We start from the raw sequence: 23,440 nt of genomic DNA on the forward strand, positions 1-23,440 counted from the left end.
ACTCTTTGTTTTTATTTGATGAGACCATGAGAAAGATGATTATTCTTTTACCAACTTATACTGACTTTTTCCCATTTAAACTCAAAATGTATGTCCCAAAAGGAGCCAGACTTTAGAGGTAGAGACTAAAGAGGAATTCTACTACCTGACTGTGTAATAAAAAGATCTTAGATTCCTAGATATTAAAATGTGCTTAATTCTTCACTGTGTGAATTGTTTGCCTTTGGTCTTTTCAAATGTTTCACAGATTATGTGGTATTTTTATAAACTCTGCAGTACTTTTCCACAGCCTCCACACTCTTCCTTTTTTTTCAAACTAATAAGATGGTTTTATTTAAATAGTGCTCTTTGAGAAATCTTGACCACTTTTCAGATATTAAACATCAAAGAATAGCTGTAAGCATTTAATAATTAGGCTTTGATTGCTATGAATGAAGAAATGGACTTGCACGCAGCTTCTATAATACCTTGTTTGTTAAAAATAGATGACTATGACAGAAAGAAGTTAGACCAAGGAAAGTTTACTTAAACTTAATTATAAACATCTAAGCTAGAGACTACTAATCCCTAAACTACTATTATATTTTGAGGGTGGCAATCAAATGTTTTATAGGTTATATATATATATATATATATTGTGTGTGTGTGTGTGTATCTGAATAAACATATACACATACACATCTTTATATCGATATATAGACACACATACTGCAGATACATTCTTTTTCAGATGTGAAAAATTACAAGTTATCATCATACTATTTGGAAATAGTGTTTACTCAACTCTAAGATCCCATCAATTATGAGACTATGAACTTACTAGCAGCCTTTCTGAGAGAGAGAAAAGACATTTAATAATTTCATGGACTTAAAATGGAAGGGGGTAGGGGCTGAATTTTAGAATTTCAGAAAATTTGATATATCTGCTGTAACACCTTTTAATTATAAAGAACACAGATCTAATGTCCAACTTCTATTACTAGAATTTAAGAAAAAGACAGATATTTTCTCCCCTTCAACTAAGTTGCCATTTTTAAACAGTGCTTTGATTATAAAATTTTACTTACCTGAAACAAAGTAAAAATAAAGTCATTATCGAACAAAAATAGGTTAGCAATTTTCCCTAAGATTGATACTGCCAAAACAACAACAACAATAAAACTTTAGAATAATGATGAGTGATGTTTTTAAAACAGGTTCTTTTTGTTTGACGAACAGCTGCGTTTAAACTTCACCCAGACCCTAAAAGCTTCATTCACTTGATACTCACTGTCACATACACATTTTGTGCTAGGCATAATGCTCGATTCAAATATAACTTAGATCTTAGTCATTCCATATTAAAAAATTAGAGTTTAATATAAGAAAATTGAAGGAAAATTTGGACTTTTGTGTTGTTTTCTCTTACTATATTGATTCAATAGTAGCAATGCATAATTTTCCCACAAACTTCATCCTTACATGTAGAGAAAATGTTGATAAAATATTCTTGCAATAAAGTGCATTTTGCAAATATGTACTTTATTTTCACTGTTTATTCAATTTTCTTAATACCATATAAGTTCTTATAGGAGAGCTTCAGATTTTCCATACAAAATGTTTAATCCAAAATTATGCTAGATAGAGTAAAACCCTTGCTAAGCTTCTTAGAAAAAAAAAAGATGCTTGTAATAATTTGGTATTTAAATCATAACAAAGTTTTTTGCCTCATTGCACTCCTGAAAGCAAGATGGGTCACCAGCAGCCCTACTGGAGCCACCCACAAAAGGTGGGCCAAGATTCTTACTCTTGTCGCATCTTCCCGAACCAGCATGGTCTGATCCGGAAACATAGCCTCAATATGTGCTGACAGTGTTTCCGTCAGTACACGAAGGATATAGGTTTCATCGAGTTGGACTAAGTGATCTTCCTTGAATGGATTATCCAAGGCATCCACCCAGTGAAAGAAACTATGTTAGTTCTTCATACATAAAATAAACGTTTTTTTAAAACAAACAAAATAAGTCGTACCAAAAACACCACCTTAGTATATTATTAGCATAACAGGAAGAACCTGAAATTTATGTATGTCACGTGTACTTTTTTTTTTTTTTCTCTTTTGCTGTGATATCACCTGGGAAAATCCAGAAGATTGGATAACCAAGAAATGACTAATCAAGAGTCTGCTGTACATGTGAAAATGGTGGGTATTTGCCTATTTTCAGTTCCATTTATTAATGGTAAATCTTCACCACTTTTACCTTTGTCTCTAACCAGATAATTATGGGACTGAAATTTTATACAACTCTTTCTTTGCAGTGCATCACAAAATAAACATCAAATACTTACTGAATTGAATTTCAAATTATCTTTAAAATGTTTTCACTTGAAATCTAATGCACATTATTGTGCTTTTCAGAATATAAAATGCCTCCCCTATTCCGTTTTATGCAAAATTTTCTTTGCTTGGTGATAACACACTTAAATCATACAGTATGAAATACATTATTATAGGCTTCCAAATTTAAATGACAAGCATTCAGAAAAAATTTTAAATACTTCTTGCATGACAGTAGAGTTGCATTATATACACTAGGATGAGTTAGGAAAGGTACAGGCTTTGGAGTCAGAACTGGCTTCACATCTTAACTCATTCCTTATTAGCTGCCATAGTCCTGAATGAGAGCAATAGAAATGGGTGTGAAACCACCAACTGTATGTTATTATTCATACTTAATGAAAAGGTTTATAAAGTTCCTAATAACCACAGATTAAGCACTCATTAAATATTAGTCTATAATGTTAGTGTTTTAACCGTGTAACTGGCATATTTATTTGTATGTGTGGAAAGAAATTGCATCTGTTCTCCATATTCACAGTGATAAAAATCTTTAAAACAACACTTTTAAAAAATCCTTTCTTTTAAAGAGAACAACTGCCCCATGATATCTTGTTTTCTCTTTGTGTCCTTTTTGTTGTTTTGCCTCTTCTGTTCCATTTCTTTTTTCAGCTTTCTCTTTCTCTCCAGCTTTTTTCTGGCCTATAAATTAGAGCATGACTCAGCAACCAAACTGCATTTTGTCACGCTTAATAAATCTCTTGTTCAGCTTTCCCTCAACCAGTATAGAATCAAAGGTGAAAATTGACTCAAAATGGTGATTAAGTCATCATCAGTTTAGTTACTGTTACTAGGTTGACGCATATGAAATTGTTTTTATAGGCCGGGCGCGGTGGCTCAAGCCTGTAATCCCAGCACTTTGGGAGGCTGAGGCGGGTGGATCACGAGGTCAAGAGATCAAGACCATCCTGGTCAACATGGTGAAACCCCGTCTCTACTAAAACTACAAAAAATTAGCTGGGCATGGTGGCGCGTGCCTGTAGTCCCAGCTACTCAGGAGGCTGAGACAGGAGAATTGCCTGAACCCAGGAGGCGGAGGTTGCGGTGAGCCGAGATCGCGCCATTGCACTCCAGCCTGGGTAACGAGCGAAACTCCGCCTCAAAAAAAAAAAAAGAAATTGTTTTTATATGTCAAATATAGTCCAATATTCCCAGTTTTATATGGTTCAACCTAATAACATAGCTCTGTGCATCCATTGAATGATATGGCATTTGATTCATTGGAATTGAGCATATCTCTCCAATACATAGAATCAAACCACCCTAAAACTAATTTTCTTGTTTGAGTTGACTTTTTTTTTAAACTTATGTGAATACAAGCAGTATAGGAATTTGCTGACATATAAACAGTTTTAATGACACCTTTGTATAATGTTGTTACTTTGGTCCTAGAGCCCCTATAGAAGGTATCTGCAGAGGGAAGTAGCAGTGTATTCACCCCACAATTGCTCAGACTGTTGAAGGAAAACAATCCAAAATATGTTTTTTTTTTCTAAACTATTACATTAATTTATATAATTTTTACCTTGGTTTAGCTTTTCTAAAAATATCGATAGGTCTTTTATATAATCTGGCAACTTTATAACATGTTATTCTTCACTTCTCATTAATAGGCTCCAGCTCTCCCTGTCCAGACTTTTTACATGCACACTTCTCTGTGTACACTTAAGTTCTAGACGAACAGAGCTATTTCTCTTTTTCTCACATTAGACCCTGCACTTTGATTCCTCCCTAATCTCAGCATATCTAAATCCTGTTTCTCTTCCAGAGCCTAGCTCTGTTGACTCTTCCTCCTTTCGCTCCAGAAGAAGAAATCTCTGTTTCTTCTATTCCTCTTACATTTTATCTGGACATCTTGGCAATGTATTAATTATTTGGGTTTCTATTTTATAATCCACATTAGAGAATATGCATCCTGAGTGTAAGATTTATATTTTATGTATCTCTTACAGAGCTGCTTCACGCACCGTCTTATACTTAATAGGTGGAGGAGGAAGGAAAGAATTTGGTGTATACTATCTTAATGTGAAAACAGACCGAATATATAATAGGCAAGGGAAATCACTATTACTAAAATTTAGTAGTGCACAATCTTCCAAATAAATTTTAGAATCATCTATGTGTGTAGGTAAATATACCAGTTTGAATAGGTGGATTTAACTCTATACTTTCTGTGTAATTGGAAAAAAACTGTAGTGCCTACTCCTTTGTATCACTGCAGTAATGAAGACTTTTCTTGCTACCAAATATAATCAGTGGGAAACCAAAGAAGAATATTTCTCTGAGAATATCTGACTGAAATTTCTTAAGTGATTCAAAGTAATTTTTATGTGGACTATGGTGATTTAAAATTCACTGAGGCTGCGTGCTGTGGCTCATGCCTGTAATCCCAGCACTTTGGGAGGCTGAGGCGAGAGGATCGATTGCCCAGGAGTTTGAGACCAGCCTGGGCAACATAGTGAGACCGTCTCTACAAAAATTAAAAAATTAGCCAGGCATAGTGGCAGATGCCTGTAGTCCCAGCTACTCTGGAGACTAAGAGGGGAGGATTGATTTAGCCCAGGAGGTCAAGGGTACGGTGAACTGTGATCACACCACTGCACTCCAGCCTGGGTGACAGAGTGAGACCTTGTCTCAAAAATTTTAAAATAGATCAGGTGCATTGGCTAATGCCTGTAATCCCAACATTTTGGGATGCTGAGGCAGACAAATTGCTTGAGCCCAGGAGTTCAAGACCAGCCTGAGCAGCATGGCAAAACCCTGTCTCTACAAAAACATGCAAAAATTAACCAAGCATGATGGTGAGCCCCTATAGTCCAAGTTACTTGAGAGGTAGAGGTGAGGGGATTGCCTGAGCCCAGTAGGTGGAGGTTGCAGTGAGCCAATGAGCCAAGATCACGCCACTGCACTCCAGCCTGGGTGACAGAGCCAGACCCTGTCTCAAAAAATAAAAATAAAGAAACATAAATGTAAATTTTTTTTTTGAGACAGAGTCTTTCTCCGTCACCCAGGCGGGAGTGTAGTGGCGTGATCTTGGCTCACTGTAACCTCTGCCTCCTAGGTTCAAGTGATTCTCCTGTCCCATTTAACCTCCCAAATAGCTGAGATTACAGGCATGCGCCACCATACTTGGCTAAATTTTTGTATTTTTAGTAGAGATGGGGTTTTGCCATGTTGGCAAGGCTGGTCTCAAACTCCTGACCTCAGGTGATCTGCCTGCCTCGGCCTTCCAAATTGCTAGGATTACAGACGTGAGCCACCATGCCTGGCCTTTTTTTCTTTTCTTTTTTTTTTTTTTTTTTTTTGAGACAAAATCTCACTCTGTCACCCAGGCTAGAGTAGCAGTGACACCATTTTGGCTGACTGCAACCTCTGCTTCCCAGGTTCAAGCAATTCTCATGTCTCAGCCCCCAGAGTAGCTGGGATTACAGGAGTGTGCTACCACGCCCTGCTAATGTTTGTATTTTTATTTTTATTGTATTTTGAGATGAAATCTTGCTCTGTCACCCAGGCTGGAGCGTAGTGGCATGACCTTGGCTCATTGTAGCCTCCAACTCCCGCGTTCAAGCTATTCTCCTGCCTCAGCCTCCTGACTAGCTGGGATTACAGGCGCATGACAGCACACCCAGCTAATTTTTATATTTTTAGTAGAGACAGGGTTTCACCATGTTGACCAGGCTGGTCTCGAACTCCTGACCTCAGGTGATCTGCCCACTTCAGCCTTCCAAAGTGCTGGGATTCCAGGCGTCAGCCACCATGTCCAGCCAAAAATAAAGTTTAAAAATAATAAATGAAACTCATAGAGATGAACATATATATTTGTAAATTAAAAGTACGAATAATTTTTTAGTCTTGGTTAAAATATTGTATCTTCTGTACATTGTGGATTATACTAATCCTTGGTTTATTTTGTTTTTTTATTTTTAATGTAAAAATAATAATTCATTATTCTAAATAGAATGTATTTGTGTGTGTGTGTGTGTGTGTGTGTGTGTAATACAAAATCTTTTTATTTATTTTTTGAGACAGAATAGCACTCTGTCACTGAGGCTGTAGTGCAGTGGTGTAATCTCGACTCACTGCAACCTCTGCCTCCTGGGCTCAGGCAGTCCTCCCACCTTAGCCTCCGAGTAGCTGGGACTACAGTTGTGCACCACTGTGCCTGGCTCTAATTTTTGTATTTTTTTGTAGAGACAGGGTTTCACCATGTCGCCCAACCTAGTCTCGAACTCCTGATCTCAAGTGATCTGACTACCTCAGCCTCCTAAAATGCTGGGATTACAGGCATGAGCCACCATGTCTGGCCATGTTTTCTTTTTAATCAAAATTTAATATAATTGGAAATCTAGTTTAAACTGAATTAAATTTGGAAGTTGTCATAGTCTCATCCTGGGAATTAGGATTATCTTTGGTCTGAGACATAATCATTGGATTGATGATACGAAGCCGCACCCAGAAATTTGATAACTATGCTACGGAGCTTCTCATTTTTATCTTATCCCAGTGTATCTACAAGATAATATCAAATAATCTAATATTGCAATTGAGTTGTGGATAAAATGGCATAACTTTGAAATCCATTTCATCTGTATAAATATATCAAGTATTGGTGAAAATACATTTGTTATCTTAATCATTTTTGGTGTTGATTCAGATTTGGCACCAATCAACCAACATACACTGATTCTTTTCAGGAAGGCATTGCTCCCTCCCCGACGTTTTACACTATGGCTTTACTATCAAATGAATTTGTTTTCTTTTTACCACCAATGATGGAAATTTTTAGTTTCTTATTTTTCATAAAATTGTATCATAAATTGAAAATTTTTCAGACAATTCAAAATAACTTGGCCTTCAAATTTGAAGTATCATTATTTATGTGCCACAAACCAGGTCTGTTTTTTTCTAAAAAGGATATAGATAGAAGGACTTTGTGGAGGTAACAAAAGTAAATGATCTCGTTCAACAGTTGGGGGATGTTCAGCAACAACAACAGAAGTATGTGATGTATTTCATCATACTTCTACAGCGTGCTGATATTATAATACCCTTTGACATATTTCATACAGGAGTCTTTGATTCTCTTTCTTAGGCTATATTATGAAGTATTTGAGTAAAATATCCAATATCTCAAGTTCTTGTGAAGTATTTCTCATATAGATCAGTGACATAGGCTGTGTATTGCAGGAGAGGAGTATAGTATACTATACAACCCAAGATAGATAGAATGGTCATTTTTGTATTTCTTATACCTATTTCATCATTATTTTACTCTGTGCCATTTGGATAATCACTGCTTATTTATCTGAAAATGAATGATTATATGTTGTGCAGGAGCCAACAATGCGTTTAGCTACCGGTTCTCTTTCGTTCATTGTGATTTAAAGTAAACCAGTATTGGGTGGGCATGATGGCTCACACCTGTAATCCCAGCACTTTGGGAGGCCAAAGCAGGGAGATCGCTTGAGCCCAGGAGTTCAAGACCAGCCTGGGCAACATAGCAAGACCTTATCTCTATAAAAATAAAATAAACCAATCTTATATTTATTAGTGTAGCAGAAACCAGCCTTCTTTGAAGCAGTCTGGGTGTTATTCTCCTATTCACTGTCAAAAACTTGAAGATATGATTTGTCTGAGGCAAGACGTCTTAGTATGGGTACACCAAAATACAATATTTAATTTTTTTGGTGAAAAAATAGTCAATGATATATATCCTGTGTTGCTTTCACCATAATGGATTGGTTATTAAATCAAACTTATGCTGATTACTGTGTATCTGCCAGTTAAGACTAAGTAAAAACAGAAATTAGTTGTCAAGAGATAAACTTATTAGCTCAGGTATTTGTAAGGGAGCTACAGAAGTGACATTGCAAAATAGCAGTGGTCCCTAAAACTCAGCAGAAAAGTAGAGTAAGTACTGTTCATCATCATATCCCTAGCATCTAGCAAGAGTGTGTGGCACAAAGTAGACACAAGATAAATATTGGTTAGGCAAGTGAATGGGTTAATGAATGAAAAAAGGAATGTTAGAAACCATTGCCTGTCTGCCTTTCCATCTATTGAAAAATCACTATAAAATACATAGATAACCTTTAATCCATTGAAGCTCATCCAGTTAAGTTAAAAGGATCACTACATCAAGGTAGCTGCATTGCAGGTCATCCTACTTAAATATGGCTTTTAAATATTAAGTGTATTGTAGATGGTAGATCTTTCATCCAATCAGTTTAATTCTATTTGTGATAAAGTGGCTAGTAACAAGAAATAATACTTAAGATTAAATTGTTGAGCAACCCTAAAGTCTTCATAACTCTTTAAGTAGCAGCCTAAGCCCATATTTTTAGATGGGTCTTGCTATGTTTCCCAGGCTGATCTCAAACTCCTGGGCTTTGGTGATCCTACCTCAGCTTCCCACATAGCTGGGAGTACAGACATGTGCCACTGCACCTGGTACAAGAGTTTTGGCAGTTATCCCAATTTGAAATAAATCTATTGTAAAATGTTAGCCAAGAGTAGTATATTATTTGGGAAACGGTACAATAAAAAAGAGCAAAGATCTTGAAGCAGCTTTTCAAATTTAAAATATTTTAAATATATTTTAATTATCCATACAAAGATAAATTTTTGGTGGAATAGTCATGATAATTGTTTCCTTTCTGCTCAGGAGCATTTTAAAATATAAATATGTAAGCAAGCTAAATGTATGTATTAATTCTTAAAAGCCAGATGCAAAAGTATATAATGAGAATGAGCTAAAACTATGTGCATATATATGCATGTTTCAGAGGGATATGCTCAAGGTATTATATTAGTATTAGGGGATAAGTTTGGTTATTGTATTTATTTTATAAAGTAGAGGCTTTATGGGGGGGTGGTCTTAAGATTTTTAGAAAAAGTCTATCAATCAAGGAGTAGCTGTTGGGGTACTCATGGTTAAAATATGATTTCTGGGCTCGCAGTGGGTTGTATCATAACGCAGAAATGAAACTAATAGAAAAATCACAGAAATGAAACTAATAGAAAATAAATTTAAATGTTACTTGTTTATCTTCAAGTAGTTGAATTCCAGGCAATTTTAATTTTCTTTTTTATATTTTTACTGTTATTTCTGTGATATGCATGGGTTGCTTTTATAATTGGAAAAAAATATACTTTCTGATAAAGTAATTGAATTACAAATGTAGTTTTGTCTTATTCTGTAGCTGGAAAATACTGATATGCTTTAAATATTTTGTGTGTATAAACAGTAATGTGGGAGCTGGGCTTTGTGTCCCACATTTTTAATCCCAGGACTCTGGAAGGCCAAGATGGGAGGATTACTTGAGGCCAGGAATTCAAGACCAGCCTGAGCAACATAGCAAGACCCCACTCACCTCTACAAAAAAAATTTTTTAAATTAGCTCGGTAGGATGGCACATGCCTTCTACCTAGTCAGTAGGCTGAGATGGGAGGATCATTTGAGCCCAGGAGTTTGAGGCTATAGTGAGCTAGAACTGTGCCACTGCACTCCTGCCTGGGTGACAAAAAAAGGCCATGTCTCTATAAAAGTAGTAATAAAATAAATAAATGGTAATTTGATGTGGTGTCTTGCTCTTTAAAAATAATGCCTTAACATTTTTATGTCTTTAAATAACACAAGCTTCTGCTTGGTATCAAAGGAGCCTGGGGAAAGAAGTATGAAAACTAATTAATTAATTTTCTTTTACTTTTTAGATGCCAGAATTCCAGAAAAGTTCAGTTCGAATCAAGAACCCTACCAGAGTAGAAGAAATTATCTGTGGTCTTATCAAAGGTGGAGCTGCCAAACTTCAGGTGAATAATTATCAAGAAGCCTTGGCTGTGCATGGTGGCTCATGCCTGTAATCCCAGAACTTTGGGACACTGAAGCAGGAGGATCGCTTGAGCCCAGGAGTTCGAGACCAGCCTGGGCAACATACTGAGATCCCTTCTGTATTTAAAAAAGGGCTTGGCACGGTGGCTCATGCCTGTAATCCAGCACTTTGGGAGGCCAAGGTGGGCAGATCACGAGGTCAGGAGTTTGAGACCAATCTGGCCAACATGGTGAAACCCTGTCTCTACTAAATATACAAAAATTAGCTGGGCATGGTGGCACATGCCTGTAATCTCAGCTGCTTGGAAGGCTGAGGCAGGCAGATCACTTAATCCTAGGAGGCGGAGGTTACAGTGAGCTGAGATCACACCACTGTACTCCAAAAATAAAATAAAAGCTTAATAATAAAGGCTTTAGGGCCGGGCACGGTGGCTCAAGCCTGTAATCCCAGCACTTTGGGAGGCCGAGGCGGGTGGGTCACGAGGTCAAGAGATCGAGACCATCCTGGTCAACATGGTGAAACCCCATCTCTACTAAAAATACAAAACATTAGCTGGGCATGGTGGCGCGTGCCTGTAATCCCAGATACTGAGGAGGTTGAGGCAGGAGAATTGCCTGAACCCAGGAGGCGGACGTTGCAGTGAGCCGAGATCGCGCCATTGCGCTCCAGCCTGGGTAACAAGAGCGAAACTCCGTCTCAAAAAAAAAAATAAAAATAAAAGTAATAATAAAGGCTTTAAAGGCTTCTTTTTTTTTTTTGAGATGGAGTCTTGCCTTGTTACCCATGCTGGAGTGCAGTGGCACAATCTTGGCTTACTGCAACCTGCTCCTCCCTGGTTCAAGCAATTCTCGTGTCTCAGCCTCCCGAGCACCTGGGATTACAGGTGCCAGCCCCACACCCAGCTAATTGTTTTTTGAGACTGAGTCTTGCTCTGTCTCTCAGGCTGGAGTACAGTGGCACAATCTTGGCTCACTGCAACCTCCGCATCACAGTTCAAGCAATTTTCCTGCCTCAGCATCTGGAGCACATGGGATTGCAGGTGCCTGCCACCGCCCCCAGCTAATTTTGCATTTTTAGTAGAGACAGAGTTTCACGGTGTTGGCCAGGCTGGTCTCAAACTCCTAGCCTCAAGTGATCCACCCACCTCAGGCTCCCAAAGTGCTGGGATTACAGGCATGAGTCACCATGGCCCAGCCTTATTTTATTTTTAATGTTAAAGCAGACTCATTCATCTTCTGTTTGATAAAATCTGAGTACAGCAAGTTTAGTTAGATAGTTTTTGCCTATCCTTTAGGAATATAAAACCCAAAAAAATATATCTTGAGTTGTTCTAAAATGGAATACCCTATTGGAAAAACAAAAATTAATAATCCTGAAATAAATGTCAGTTTTTATTAGTCTTAAGTACTAAGCTAACTCATGCTGCATACAAGTATTAAACCATTTTAAGGATAATATTAAAAGTGTATAGTGGCAAGTTGCTCTTTCATGTTTAAATAAATTATAGTAGTTCATATTGAGATGTAACCTTATTAAGGGCATAATCGAGTTTTTAAAAAGTTGTCTCTGTTTTAAAGGAATATGTTATATGTAAATTAAATCAATAATATGTATATTCTGTAAAAGTTATTTTTTTTTAAACACTTCTAAAAAATAATATTTAACCCAGTCTCCTAAGTTTCAAGACCTGGCCAGCTATTCCAATGTGCATTCATTCATTGATATAGTTTACCTTAAATAAGCAAGTTAAATCCAGCATGTAACAGCATCAGTAACTAAGAGCTTCATATAGTTGAATTGCTTTCACTGTATTTTTGTGCATTGACCAAGTTGGTTGAAATTAAAATGTTTTATCTGTAGTGAGAAGAGTAACCATATCACCTTCAGTTGCAAATTCCCATACCGATTAATTAGATTTTTTAAATTTATTTTATTTTTTCGAGACAGAGTTTCACTCTGTCACCCAGGTTGGAATGCAGTGGCATGATCTCGGCTCACTGCAACTTTCACCTCCCAGATTCAAGTAATTCTCCTGCCTCAGCCTCCTGAGTAGCTGGAATTACAGGCACGTGCCACCACACCTGGCTATTTTTGTATTTTTAGTAGAGATGAGGTTTCACCATATTGGCCATGCTGGTCTCAAACTCCTGACCTCAAGTGATTCACCCACCTTGGCCTCCCAAAGTGCTGGGATTACAGGCATGAGCCACTGTACCTGCCTAGATTTTTTCAATTTTTAAAGTTGATACATAATAACTGTACATATATATGGGATACATGTGATATTTTAAAATGTATATAAAAAGTATAATAAATCAGGGTAATTAGGATATCTGCCACTTCTAATATTTATTCTTTGTTTTGGAAACATTCTAAATATTTTCTTCTAGCTATTTTGAAATATACAGTAAAATACTGTTTAGTCATCCCACTGTGTAAACACTAGAACTTATTCCTTCTAGCAGTATTTTCGTAACCAACCGTTCTTTATCTCCTCAGCCTTCCCACCCTCTGGTAAACATCTTTTTACTCTCTACCTCCATGAGATCAACTTTTTTAGCTTTCATGTATGAGTAAGAACATGTAATATTTGTCTTTCTGTTCCTGGCTTATTTCACTTAAGATAATGACCTCCAGGCTCACCCATGTTGCTGCAAGTGACAGCATCTCCTTGCTTTTTATGGCTGTATTATTAATCAGATTTATTTAGTGACAATGCTAGGGCACTCAAGGTAGCACCTTGTAGTTAAGGTTATTCTCAGGATTTTATAAATGAACCACGTGAGAAAAATCAATGTAAAAAAATAACTTGCTGGATGCAGTGGCTCACGCCTGTAATCCCAGCACTTTGGAAGGCCAAGGCGGGTGGATCGCCTGAGGTCAGGAGTTTGAGACTAGCCTGACCAACATAGTGAAACCCCGTCTCTACTAAAAATACAAAAAATTAGCTGGGTATGGTAGCGGGCACCTGTAACCCCAGCTACTTAGGAGACCAAGGCAAGAGAATCACTTGAATCCGGGAGGCAGAGGTTGCGGTGAACCAAGATTGCGCCGTTGCACTCCAGCCTGGGCAACAAGAGCAAGACTCCATCTCAAAAATAAGAAAAGAATAACTTAACTGTGTGGACCAGAGACTGAGCACAGTTCTATGCACATAGGAAAGCATGCAGTATGTGTTTGGGTAGCACAGAGAAATTCTGGCCATGTGGGCTATGTTTACAATAATGCCTTTCACTCTTTTCTTACAGGTAATAACGGACTTTGATATGACACTCAGTAGATTTTCACACAAAGGCAAAAGATGCCCAACGTGTCATAGTAAGTGTGGTATTTGTAAACAAATTCACAAAAGTATGTCATTATTTTAAGATCCTCTATCTATATTACCTGTGAGATAACTGGGTTTTTTAATTTCATTTTGGACATTGACAGTGAGGAGAGCTGCTTTTTCTAACTATATTTTTGAGGTTTTGTTTTTTCCCATATTATATTAATGGCTATTTTCATGTATGGTTTTGGTAGCAAAGGGAATCAGAGACTTCTGAAATATTTCTTGGCAAATATGGCCTATTGATTATTCAAGAAATTTTTAAGTAGGTTGTAAACTTTGGGTTAACCTGAAAAAACAGCATTTATCAAATACTCTTGTTTCCTAGGAATATTACCAAATTTTAATGTCTTTTTTTGTTTTCCAATTTGGCTGTGAGTTTTTAAAATAACGCTCTTTAACCTGACAGGGAAATGGTGAAATGAACTCTCTCATTTACTTTTAATATATGTGTAAATTGAAAAACTTTCTTGGGGCTGGGCATAGTGGCTTTTGCCTGTAATCTCAGCACTTTGGGAGGCTGAGGTGGGCAGATCATTTGATGTCAGGAGTTCAAGACCAGCCTGGCCAAAATGGTGAAACCTTGTCTTTACTAAAAATACAAAAATTTGTTGGATATGGTGGCAGGCACCTGTAATCCCAGCTACCTGGGAGGCTGAAGCAGGAGAACAGAATCCCTTGAACCCAGGAGGCGGAAGTTGCAGTGCGCCAAGATTGCACCACTGCATTCCAGCCTGGGCAACAGAGTGAGACTTCATCTCAAAAAAAAAAAAAAAGGAAAGAAAGAAAAGAAAAATTATCTTGATAATTTTTAAAAACTGCTAAAAATTGCCAGGCATAGTGGCTCATGCCTGTAATCCCAGCATTTTGGGAGGCAGAGGTGGGAAAATCACTTGAGCCTAGGAGTTTGAGACCAGCCTGAGCAACATAATAAGACCTTTTCTTACCAAAAAAATAAAAAATTAGCTGGGCATTGTGGCATGCCTGTGGTCCCAGCTACTTACCTGGGAGGCTGAGAGGATCCTTGAGCCTAGGAGGTCAAGTCTATAGTGAGCCATGATCACACCACTGCACTTCAGCCTGGATGACAAAGCAAGACCCTGTCTTAAAAAACCCACCACTAAAAATCTTCATATCCTTTGCCCTATTAATTCCTCTTTGGAGAATTTCTAAGTTAACAACCCCAAATGCAGTTTTTAAAAAAGCTTTGTTCACAAAAATAATGGTGACTAAGCTCAACATAAGATTATTACTAATAGCAGATGCTTGGAAGCAACCTAAAAAGTTTAATGCTGCAGAAATGATACAAATTCTTTTCTGCTAACGTACCAGAAATTTTAATTACATGGAAAAATGCAGACTACAATGTGAAATGAAAAAGAAAGAATTCAAAATTACAGACTTGGTGTGATCTGTTATCTAAATGATATACATGCAATCTTAAGACTGAAAGGAAATATACTAAAATATTGTCAGTGACTTATTATTGAATGGTAAAACTTCTTACCATTATATTTTTGTTTTCTTCTTTACAGTGGTCTGCATTTTCCAGATGTTTACATCAAGTATTTATCTTTTTATTAAGAAAAAAATATATTTCCCATATATATTTATTTTATTTAATTACAAAGGAGAAAGTGGATGTGATCAATACACAGTTCATAGTGTTTAAAGATATTGAATTGTCTAGCTCAGTGATGTAAGCAGTCACTGAATCTCAGGTTTTAAACCATTAGCTTCTCTAACAGTGTCATGTGAATTACACCACTAAGACCAAAAGTTATAATAACCATGTTAGTTGATTAGGCATTACTTAAAGTGTTGGGTTGGTATAAAAGTAATTGAGTTTTTTGCCATTACTTTATAGCAAATTATTCATAGTAGTAGTAACATCAATCAGAGTATCTCTTCTAATACTTATATTGTTTCTATCTTTCTTCAGATATCATTGACAACTGTAAGCTGGTTACAGATGAATGTAGAAAAAAGGTAAACACTAACAATAATCCATAATCACTAAGAGACTTCATGACCCTTTTGCCTGAGAATTTCTTCAGGTGCATCCACACAAATAAGAATGGATGTCAAGTGCTTACAGCTATGCCTGGCACATAGTAAGCACCCAGTAAATAGTAGGTTTGTTGTATGAATTACACATTCAAAATGTATTTTAAAGATAAAAATTAACAGTAACTTTTAACAACAAAACTTAGATTTAAAACTCTTAAATGATTGCCAAAGGACTCTGGTGTTGTTACGTTAACCGGAGAATTAAAAGTATTTTGGTTTTCTGTAGGTTTTACTCCTTTAAGTTGATAAGGAAGTTGCTTCAGTATTTTGCTTGAGTACATGTCTGTATATCTTAACAAAATGCAATCTGAAATGCAAATCAAATTTAATACCTTTATATGAAAACTAAAGTGTTTTTTGTACTGATCATTTTATTGTCAATTGGTTTTTACTCACCTGAAAGTACTTTACAAAAGAAAGGTAGCTTTTTGCAGGTATATTTGATTACGTGTCAACTAAGATCAACAAATATTTTTTCAATTGATGCAGTAGCTCAACTTATAGTTTGTGGAAAATATTTGTTTAACATTGTTTTGCTTTAAATAAAACCAAGCAGATTTAATGACTATAATATTCATGATTAAGTTATAATATTCTGTAATATTCATGATTGAGTTATTCATTTCTTCCTAGTTATTGCAACTAAAGGAAAAATATTATGCTATTGAAGTTGATCCTGTTCTTACTGTAGAAGAGAAGTACCCTTATATGGTGGAATGGTAAGTGTATATTAGGCAGTAGGAGGATTTTTAAAAAATAATGAAACAACACTACAGTTACAACTGGTGGCTTATTTTTTCCCTGTATTGTAAATAAACATTAATAAATTATGTAAGTTAGAGCATTGAATAACAAAATGAGCTCTAATTATCTAATCTCTCTAACAGTTTAGGAATCTTTTTGTTTTGTTTAAAGGTGAAGTCCAGTAGGAATAAATTAAAAGTTCTGCATTTAAGTCTCAAATTAAAAATAAGAATTTTTTTTAGGTACATGGACAAGATGTAGCTTAATGTATAACGAAAAGGTATGAGGATTTAAACTGACTCTGAACTCAGAGCCAGCAGGTGATATGGTCACCCAAAAATTGACCTTTGGTTGCATTAATCAAAATGCAGTGTTCCAAGCAGACCACTGTGAAAGCATTGTGTTGGGTTCTGGAATAATGCTGTTAAGAGAAACCATGACAACAGCGACCAAAAAAAAGATCATGACAAACTTAAAGGAGTCAGAGGAGTCCACCAGAATGATTAGAGGAATTTGAGCCTTCCCACTTGAGGAACATTTCAAGAAATAGAAAATGCTTTGATGTGAGAAGCAACAACTTCTTTTAAAATCTTAGAAGACAAGGAATGATGTCTTTATTGTCCTGTTACCTAACAGTATACGTACTTCATCTGTATTTATGGTATTAAATGTTGAGAAGATATTAGACTTAACTCTACACACCTGTAGCAGCAGAACTGGAACTAGACTTGGAAGATATAAGAAGATTGATTTCAGCATGAGAAAGAAAAGCCAGTCATTAGAGTTTTCTGGCAATGGAATAAGCTTCCCTGGGAGAATGAGCTTACTGACATGATAGAAGCTGACCCAGGCAGAGAAGAGGGTGATTTAGGAATATTATAGGGGTATTTTTAGGTATCAGATGAAGAATTAAGCTTTTTTTTTCCCCTTTGATTCCTTTCTTTTTTAGTGGTTATTTGCATAATTGTAATGGGTGAGAGTTATTCTAAAGGCCCTTTATGCTGAGATGCTATGATTATAGGTGTTTTTTTACATAATTATAAAGCAGGCTAATCTATATGTAACACTTGCCATAACAAAGATTTTCTCTCTTGCTCATTAAATAGCATCTTCAGTATGTAGACATTTCATGAAAATTCAAAATACAAACAAATTTACAAAATGGGTTTGCTCGAATTATTCTTATTGCAGTCAGAGAAAGGATTATGCCTCCATTGAGTTTTTATCTGTAGAATTAGGAAAGGTTTATAGCTAGTTTCCTCTCATGACCTTACTAACATATTTAAGCTAAGTCTGGGTTTGGGAGGACTGGGAAATTCAGTAAGAACGTACATATCACCTTTTGAGACATGCGGTATACATCCATTAATGATGAACTTAAATCTCTAAAATTTAAATCCAAATATGATGAATAGATTTTCTCACATGGACGAACACTTTGTAATAAAGATACTCTTTTTTCCTTTGGTCATAAACTCCAGGTATACTAAATCACATGGTTTGCTTGTTGAACAAGCTCTACCAAAAGCTAAACTTAAAGAAATTGTGGCAGAATCTGACGTTATGCTCAAGTAAGTTTCTTGGGTGTTTTTGCTGTTACTGTTCACAGCCTTGAATTATTATATATATATATATAGTCAGTTGTACTTTTTTAAAAATAAGATATTGAATATTCCATATATAAACATATCCAAAACATTCCACCTATCCCAAAATACATAGTGGTTAGACAAGGAATTTAGAATGACATACTAGATCTTGGTGTAGGTAATAAGAGCCTTGTGAGATTTATATTCTAATTTGTATTTTCTTTCTCCAGATTAAAAATGTCAAGACTTACAAATTTTTGAACCAAGACCATTTAAAAAAATTTTAGCAAAATACTTAAGAAAGACATATAATATGAAAGGAATGTATAAATCAAGTTGAAAGGGATTTAAGTATACAAGTATACTTTTTTTTCTTTTTTTGAAGACAGGATCTCGCTCTGTTGCCCAAGCTAGAGTGTAGTGACATAATCAGTCTTACCTCACTCCAGCCTCTGCCTCCTGGGCTAAAGCGATCCCTTTGCCTCAGCCTCTCAAGTAGCTGAGACTACAGGCATGCTCCACCATGCCTGGCTAATTTTTGTATTTTTTTTGCAAAGATGGGATTTTACCATGTTGCCCAAGCTGGTCTTGAACTCCTGGGCTCAAACTATCCCAAAGTGCTGGGATTACATGTGTGAGCCATCACACCTGGCAGTATACTATGTCTAAATTTACATGAGTCTACTTTTTAAATTCTCTAACTTGTTTGAAAACTATTTCTAGGAAAGATTAGTATGTTTTAGCATATAATTACATATGTATGCATGAGTTATAAGATACAAGAGGCTTTTCAATACTTTTTATTACCTCCTAAAATTTTCAATTTATTAGGCAAATGTGGTGATGTTACTTTTTTATAATGATATTGTATTTTAAAGTGATTATTTCTAAAAAGGAAAGCAATAAATTATCAAAAAGTGTGAGGACAGCTACTGAGTATTTCATTCCTTAGTAGGCAACAACAGCTTTATTTAACCTATAGCCCAGGAAGGGTAAAAAAGGGAAGAGAGCTTAAGATCTTAGTAAAGAGACAAGCCACATGTTAAGAATACAGCTAAGTTCCTGCCACTCTGCTTTTCTGACAATGGCAGCAGTCAGCCTTCCACCCCAACCTAAGTGGGTTTTTTTAAGGTATGGCTTAACTATTGTTTTCTTTTTTTAAATTTCATTTTAGAGACAGGGTATCACTGTGTTGCCAGGACTAGACTAGAACTCATGGACTCAAGCACTCCTCAAGCCTTAACCTCCCAAGTAGCTGGGACTATAGGACATGCACTGCTATGCCTGCCTATTTCTTTTTAAACGGTATAAATTGTGAACTGTAGGTTTGTATTCATATTCAATGAAAGCTTAAAGACATCTAGTTTGCAGTATTAGAATTGATTAAAAGGAAGGTAAAGAGTTAACTGTTGTTTGAAAAACTTATAGTATTGTTGATATCGGTAACGGCCATCTTGGGCAGTATTTTGAAATGAGGATATAAGTGAGCCATAGAATTACTAGGAATATTTCACTTTTTTAGCTACTAAGTGAAAAGGAACTATATCTTGCTCTTTAATAATCAGTTTGTTATCTCCATCTTTCAGGGAAGGATATGAGAATTTCTTTGATAAACTCCAACAACACAGTATCCCCGTGTTCATATTTTCGGCTGGAATCGGTGATGTACTAGAGGAGGTTATCCGTCAAGCTGGTGTTTATCATCCAAATGTCAAAGTTGTCTCCAATTTTATGGATTTTGATGAAACTGTAAGAATATGAAATCATTCTTCATAATTTTAGAATCTGAAAATATTTTAATCATGTAAATTTATTTGTTTTTATTTAATATATATCCATTAAGTTAGGCCAAGTGGATAGGCCTACTATGGGACTCCATCCTTCTCAGTGTTAATATATCCATATTTTAAAAACGTTGGCCGGGAGCAGTGGCTCACGCCTGTAATCCCAGCACTTGAGGCCAAAGTGGGTGGATCACCTGAGGTCAGGAGTTCAAGACCAGCCTGACCAACATGGTGAAACCTGGTCTCTTTAAAAAAAAACAATGTGCCCTTCTTAAACTTTCATTCCACAAGATATGGACTAATAATAAAAGTAGTAAAACTTTTTGTTTATTTGAGACGGAGTCTCACTCTGTCGCCAGGCTGGAGTAAAGTGGTACCGCAGCCTCCCAAGTAGCTGGGATTATAGGCGCCTGTCACCATGCCCAGCTAATTTTTGTGTTTTTAGTAGAGATGGGGTTTCACCATGTTGGCCAGGATGGTCTCGATCTCTTGACCTCATGAGCCACCTACCTTGGCCTCCCAAAATGCTGGGATTATAGGAATGCGCCACTGCACCCGGCCTTTTTTTTGAAACAGAGTCTCACTCTGTCACCAAGGCTGGAGTGCAGTGGCGCAATCTTGGCTTACTGCAACTTCCACCTCCCAGGTTCAGGCAATTCTCCTGCCTCAGCCTCCCGAGTATCTGGGACTACACAGGCCTGTGTCACCACACCTGGCTAATTTTTATATTTTAGTGAGATGGAGTTTCACCATATTGGCCAGTCTGGTCTCGAATTCCTGACGTCAAGTAATCTGCCCTCCTTGGCCTCCCAAAGTGCTGGGGTTACAGGCGTGAGCCACTGCACCAGGCTGTTTTACCATTTAAAATGGTCTCTAAAAAATTATTTACTTCTCCGAGCCCTTCTTAGCTATGGTAAATGCGATGGACTTAAGTAAGTGCTTTGAGATCTCTAGTATTATAGATAAATTTGCAAATATACTGAAATAATAGTGACATCAATTAAGAGCTCCAAAATATGAAAATCCAACAGATAGGATTTTTAAAACCTAGTGTTTCAAAAGATTTATATTTTTCATAGGGGGTGCTCAAAGGATTTAAAGGAGAACTAATTCATGTATTTAACAAACATGATGGTGCCTTGAAGAATACAGAATATTTCAATCAACTAAAAGACAATAGTAACATAATTCTTCTGGGAGACTCTCAAGGAGACTTAAGAATGGCAGATGGAGTGGCCAATGTTGAGCACATTCTGAAAATTGGATATCTAAATGATAGAGTAAGTATACAAATCTGTAATTTAATTTTCTGTTAAGAAAAAATTAGGATGAAACATGATAGGCAATTGTTGCCGTGGTCACCTGAGAAAGTAGTTATTTTAGAGACTTTTTTTTTTTAAGACAAGCCTCTGTTACCAAGGCTAGAATATAGTAATGCAATCACATCTCACTGCAGCCTCCACCTTCCTGCTCAAATAATCCTCCCACCTCAGCCCCTCAAGTAGCTGGAACTACTGGCACATACCACTATATCTGGCTAATTTTTAAATTTTTGTAGAGATGAGGTCTTCCTGTGTTGCCCAAGCTGTTCTCAAACTCCTGGGCTCAAGTGATCCTCTAGGCCTCTCAAAGTGCTGGGATAACAGGCGTGAGCTACTATGCCCAGCCAAAGCATAGTTTTGATCATGCACTTTGATTGTTGTTTACCCTTCTACACTGGTGATGTTTAAAGGAGTTAATGTATGTTTAAAGGAGTTGATGTTTAAAGGAGTTGATATGCATGCTATAGGTACCGGGAAAAGGGAGAATGTGCATTCTATAGGAGGCCTCTGTGTCTTTTACCCACTAGATGCTGGATAGCAGTCCCCTGCCTGAGACTAAAAATGTCCCTTAGACATTGCCAGATGTTCTCTGGACAAAATCACCCCAGTTGAAAACCACTGGACTGGAGAGAGAGTATTTTGGGGAGAAAAGCTACCATGTGGAAAAATGTCTGTCAGTGTGTCTTTGAGAGTTTGAAAATATGTCTTCATTTCAAAGATTTTTTGAAAGTGAACTTAATTTATTGTGTCTTGACCAAGAGATCTGACAGTGAGATGCATTTTGAGATTATTTGCTTCTTCACCCAGCATGTTAATTTTCTTTTGTTCTCTTGATTAGGTGGATGAGCTTTTAGAAAAGTACATGGACTCTTACGATATTGTTTTAGTACAAGATGAATCATTGGAAGTAGCCAACTCCATTTTACAGAAGATTCTATAAACAAGCATTCTCCAAGAAGACCTCTCTCCTGTGGGTGCAATTGAACTGCTCATCTGTTCATCTTGCTGAAAGACTTATTTATAATATATCCTTACTCTTGAAGTGTTCCCTTTGTATAGCTGAAGTATTTTCAGACATGATGAATGCATCAACTGGAAGCTCTTTTTTCTCCACCTCTCTCAACACACTCCTTACCATATCTTTTAACACATTAAAAAAAAATCTGGCCAGGCGTGGTGGTTCACACCTGTAATCCCAGCCGAGGATTTGGGAGGCCAAGGCAGGCAGATCACGAGGTCAAGAGATTGAGACCATCCTGGCGAACATGGTGAAACCCCATCTCTACTAAAAATACAAAAATTAGCTTGGCGTGGTGGCGTGCGCCTGTAGTCCCAGCTACTCGGGAGGCTTGAGGCAGGAGAATTGCTTGAACCTGGGAGGCAGAGGCTGCAGTGAGCTGAGATTGCACCACTGCACTCCAGCCTGGAGACACAGCGAGACTCCGTCTCAAAAAAAAAAAAACTTAAAGCCAAAATTAGAAAAATAGCTCCCTACTTTTCCAAAGTGAATTTTGTAGTTTAATGTTATCATGCAGTTTTTGAGGAGTCTTTTAAACTGGGAACATTTGTAGAAATTTTAAAATAAGTTTTATGAAATGGTGAAATAATATGCATGATTTTAAGTATTGCCATTTTTATAATTTGGGCTATTATGCTGATGGTATCACATCTCTTGAAATTGTGTTAGGTTTTGTTATTTTGTCTGGGGAAAATCAATATTTACCAGAAAAGACTGGCACTTACTGTTGGAAAAAACTGGTGGTGTTTACAACATTGCTAATCGTTACAAAACATTCTACACTAAAGCACTGATAATAAATATGAAATGAAAAGTCTTTTTAATTCTGTGGTCAAAACTATATTCATTGAGTCAACAAATATTGTGCACCTACCATGTTTTTTGTTTTCTTCTTTCTGTCTGTCTGCCTGTCTTTTGTGATATATGAATCCTAAAGTCCTTGTCATAGTGGCTATTTGGATTGAGATTTTCAAAATTTTTATAAGCCTAAGGATAAGATATTTGCAGGGAAAATTTAATCTACCCTTCAGAAAATACTGAGACCTGTGAAAATTCTTTTCTCCCACTGAAAACATCAGTAAAGGTACAGATCTGCAAGTTTCAGAAAGAACCTCAGGCAGAAAGCAGTCACCTCATGGTGACTGAAACTGAGCAGCTTTGTGACGTTAGGAGCCAGCATCTCTCTGTACAGTCCAACTACCCACTCCACATCTCTGCTGCTGCCTCATCATTGGTTTTCAGGCTTTAGACCTGCCATTGTGATAACTTTGACCCTGACTCTTACCCTTAACTCCAGATCCTGTGGACACCTAATTGGTTTGCTTTTAGGACCTGAGCTATGATACACACAAAGCATGATCCAATTGGCTCTGGCC

General features: G+C 36.7%; 1 protein-coding gene and 1 pseudogene across 7 annotated transcripts in view; both read left to right on the forward strand.

Annotated features, from left to right (window-relative positions):
* Window positions 1-22,219, forward strand: part of NT5C3A (5'-nucleotidase, cytosolic IIIA) — a 42,244-nt gene extending 20,025 nt beyond the window's left edge. For 4 of the 7 annotated variants that reach the window (XM_032286840.1, XM_032286839.1, XM_032286842.1 and 1 more), the window contains exons 2-10: window positions 2,128-2,182; window positions 10,091-10,189; window positions 13,458-13,527; window positions 15,480-15,526; window positions 16,241-16,326; window positions 17,833-17,922; window positions 19,527-19,689; window positions 20,804-21,004; window positions 21,885-22,219. In XM_032286840.1, coding sequence (XP_032142731.1) covers window positions 2,147-2,182; window positions 10,091-10,189; window positions 13,458-13,527; window positions 15,480-15,526; window positions 16,241-16,326; window positions 17,833-17,922; window positions 19,527-19,689; window positions 20,804-21,004; window positions 21,885-21,986 — 894 coding nt within the window. In that variant the 5' untranslated portion in view covers window positions 2,128-2,146 and the 3' untranslated portion in view covers window positions 21,987-22,219. The remainder of the gene's footprint in view (window positions 1-2,127; window positions 2,183-10,090; window positions 10,190-13,457; window positions 13,528-15,479; window positions 15,527-16,240; window positions 16,327-17,832; window positions 17,923-19,526; window positions 19,690-20,803; window positions 21,005-21,884) is intronic. The other 3 variants (XM_032286838.1, XM_032286844.1, XM_032286843.1) reach the window with 2 other exon arrangements.
* LOC116557373 lies at window positions 7-1,979 on the forward strand (annotated as a pseudogene).
* Window positions 22,220-23,440: the final 1,221 nt, after the last annotated feature.

Source organism: Sapajus apella, unplaced genomic scaffold (assembly GCF_009761245.1).
Source record: "Sapajus apella isolate SASKATOON/1434 unplaced genomic scaffold, GSC_monkey_1.0 scaffold19, whole genome shotgun sequence".
NCBI lineage: Eukaryota > Metazoa > Chordata > Mammalia > Primates > Cebidae > Sapajus > Sapajus apella.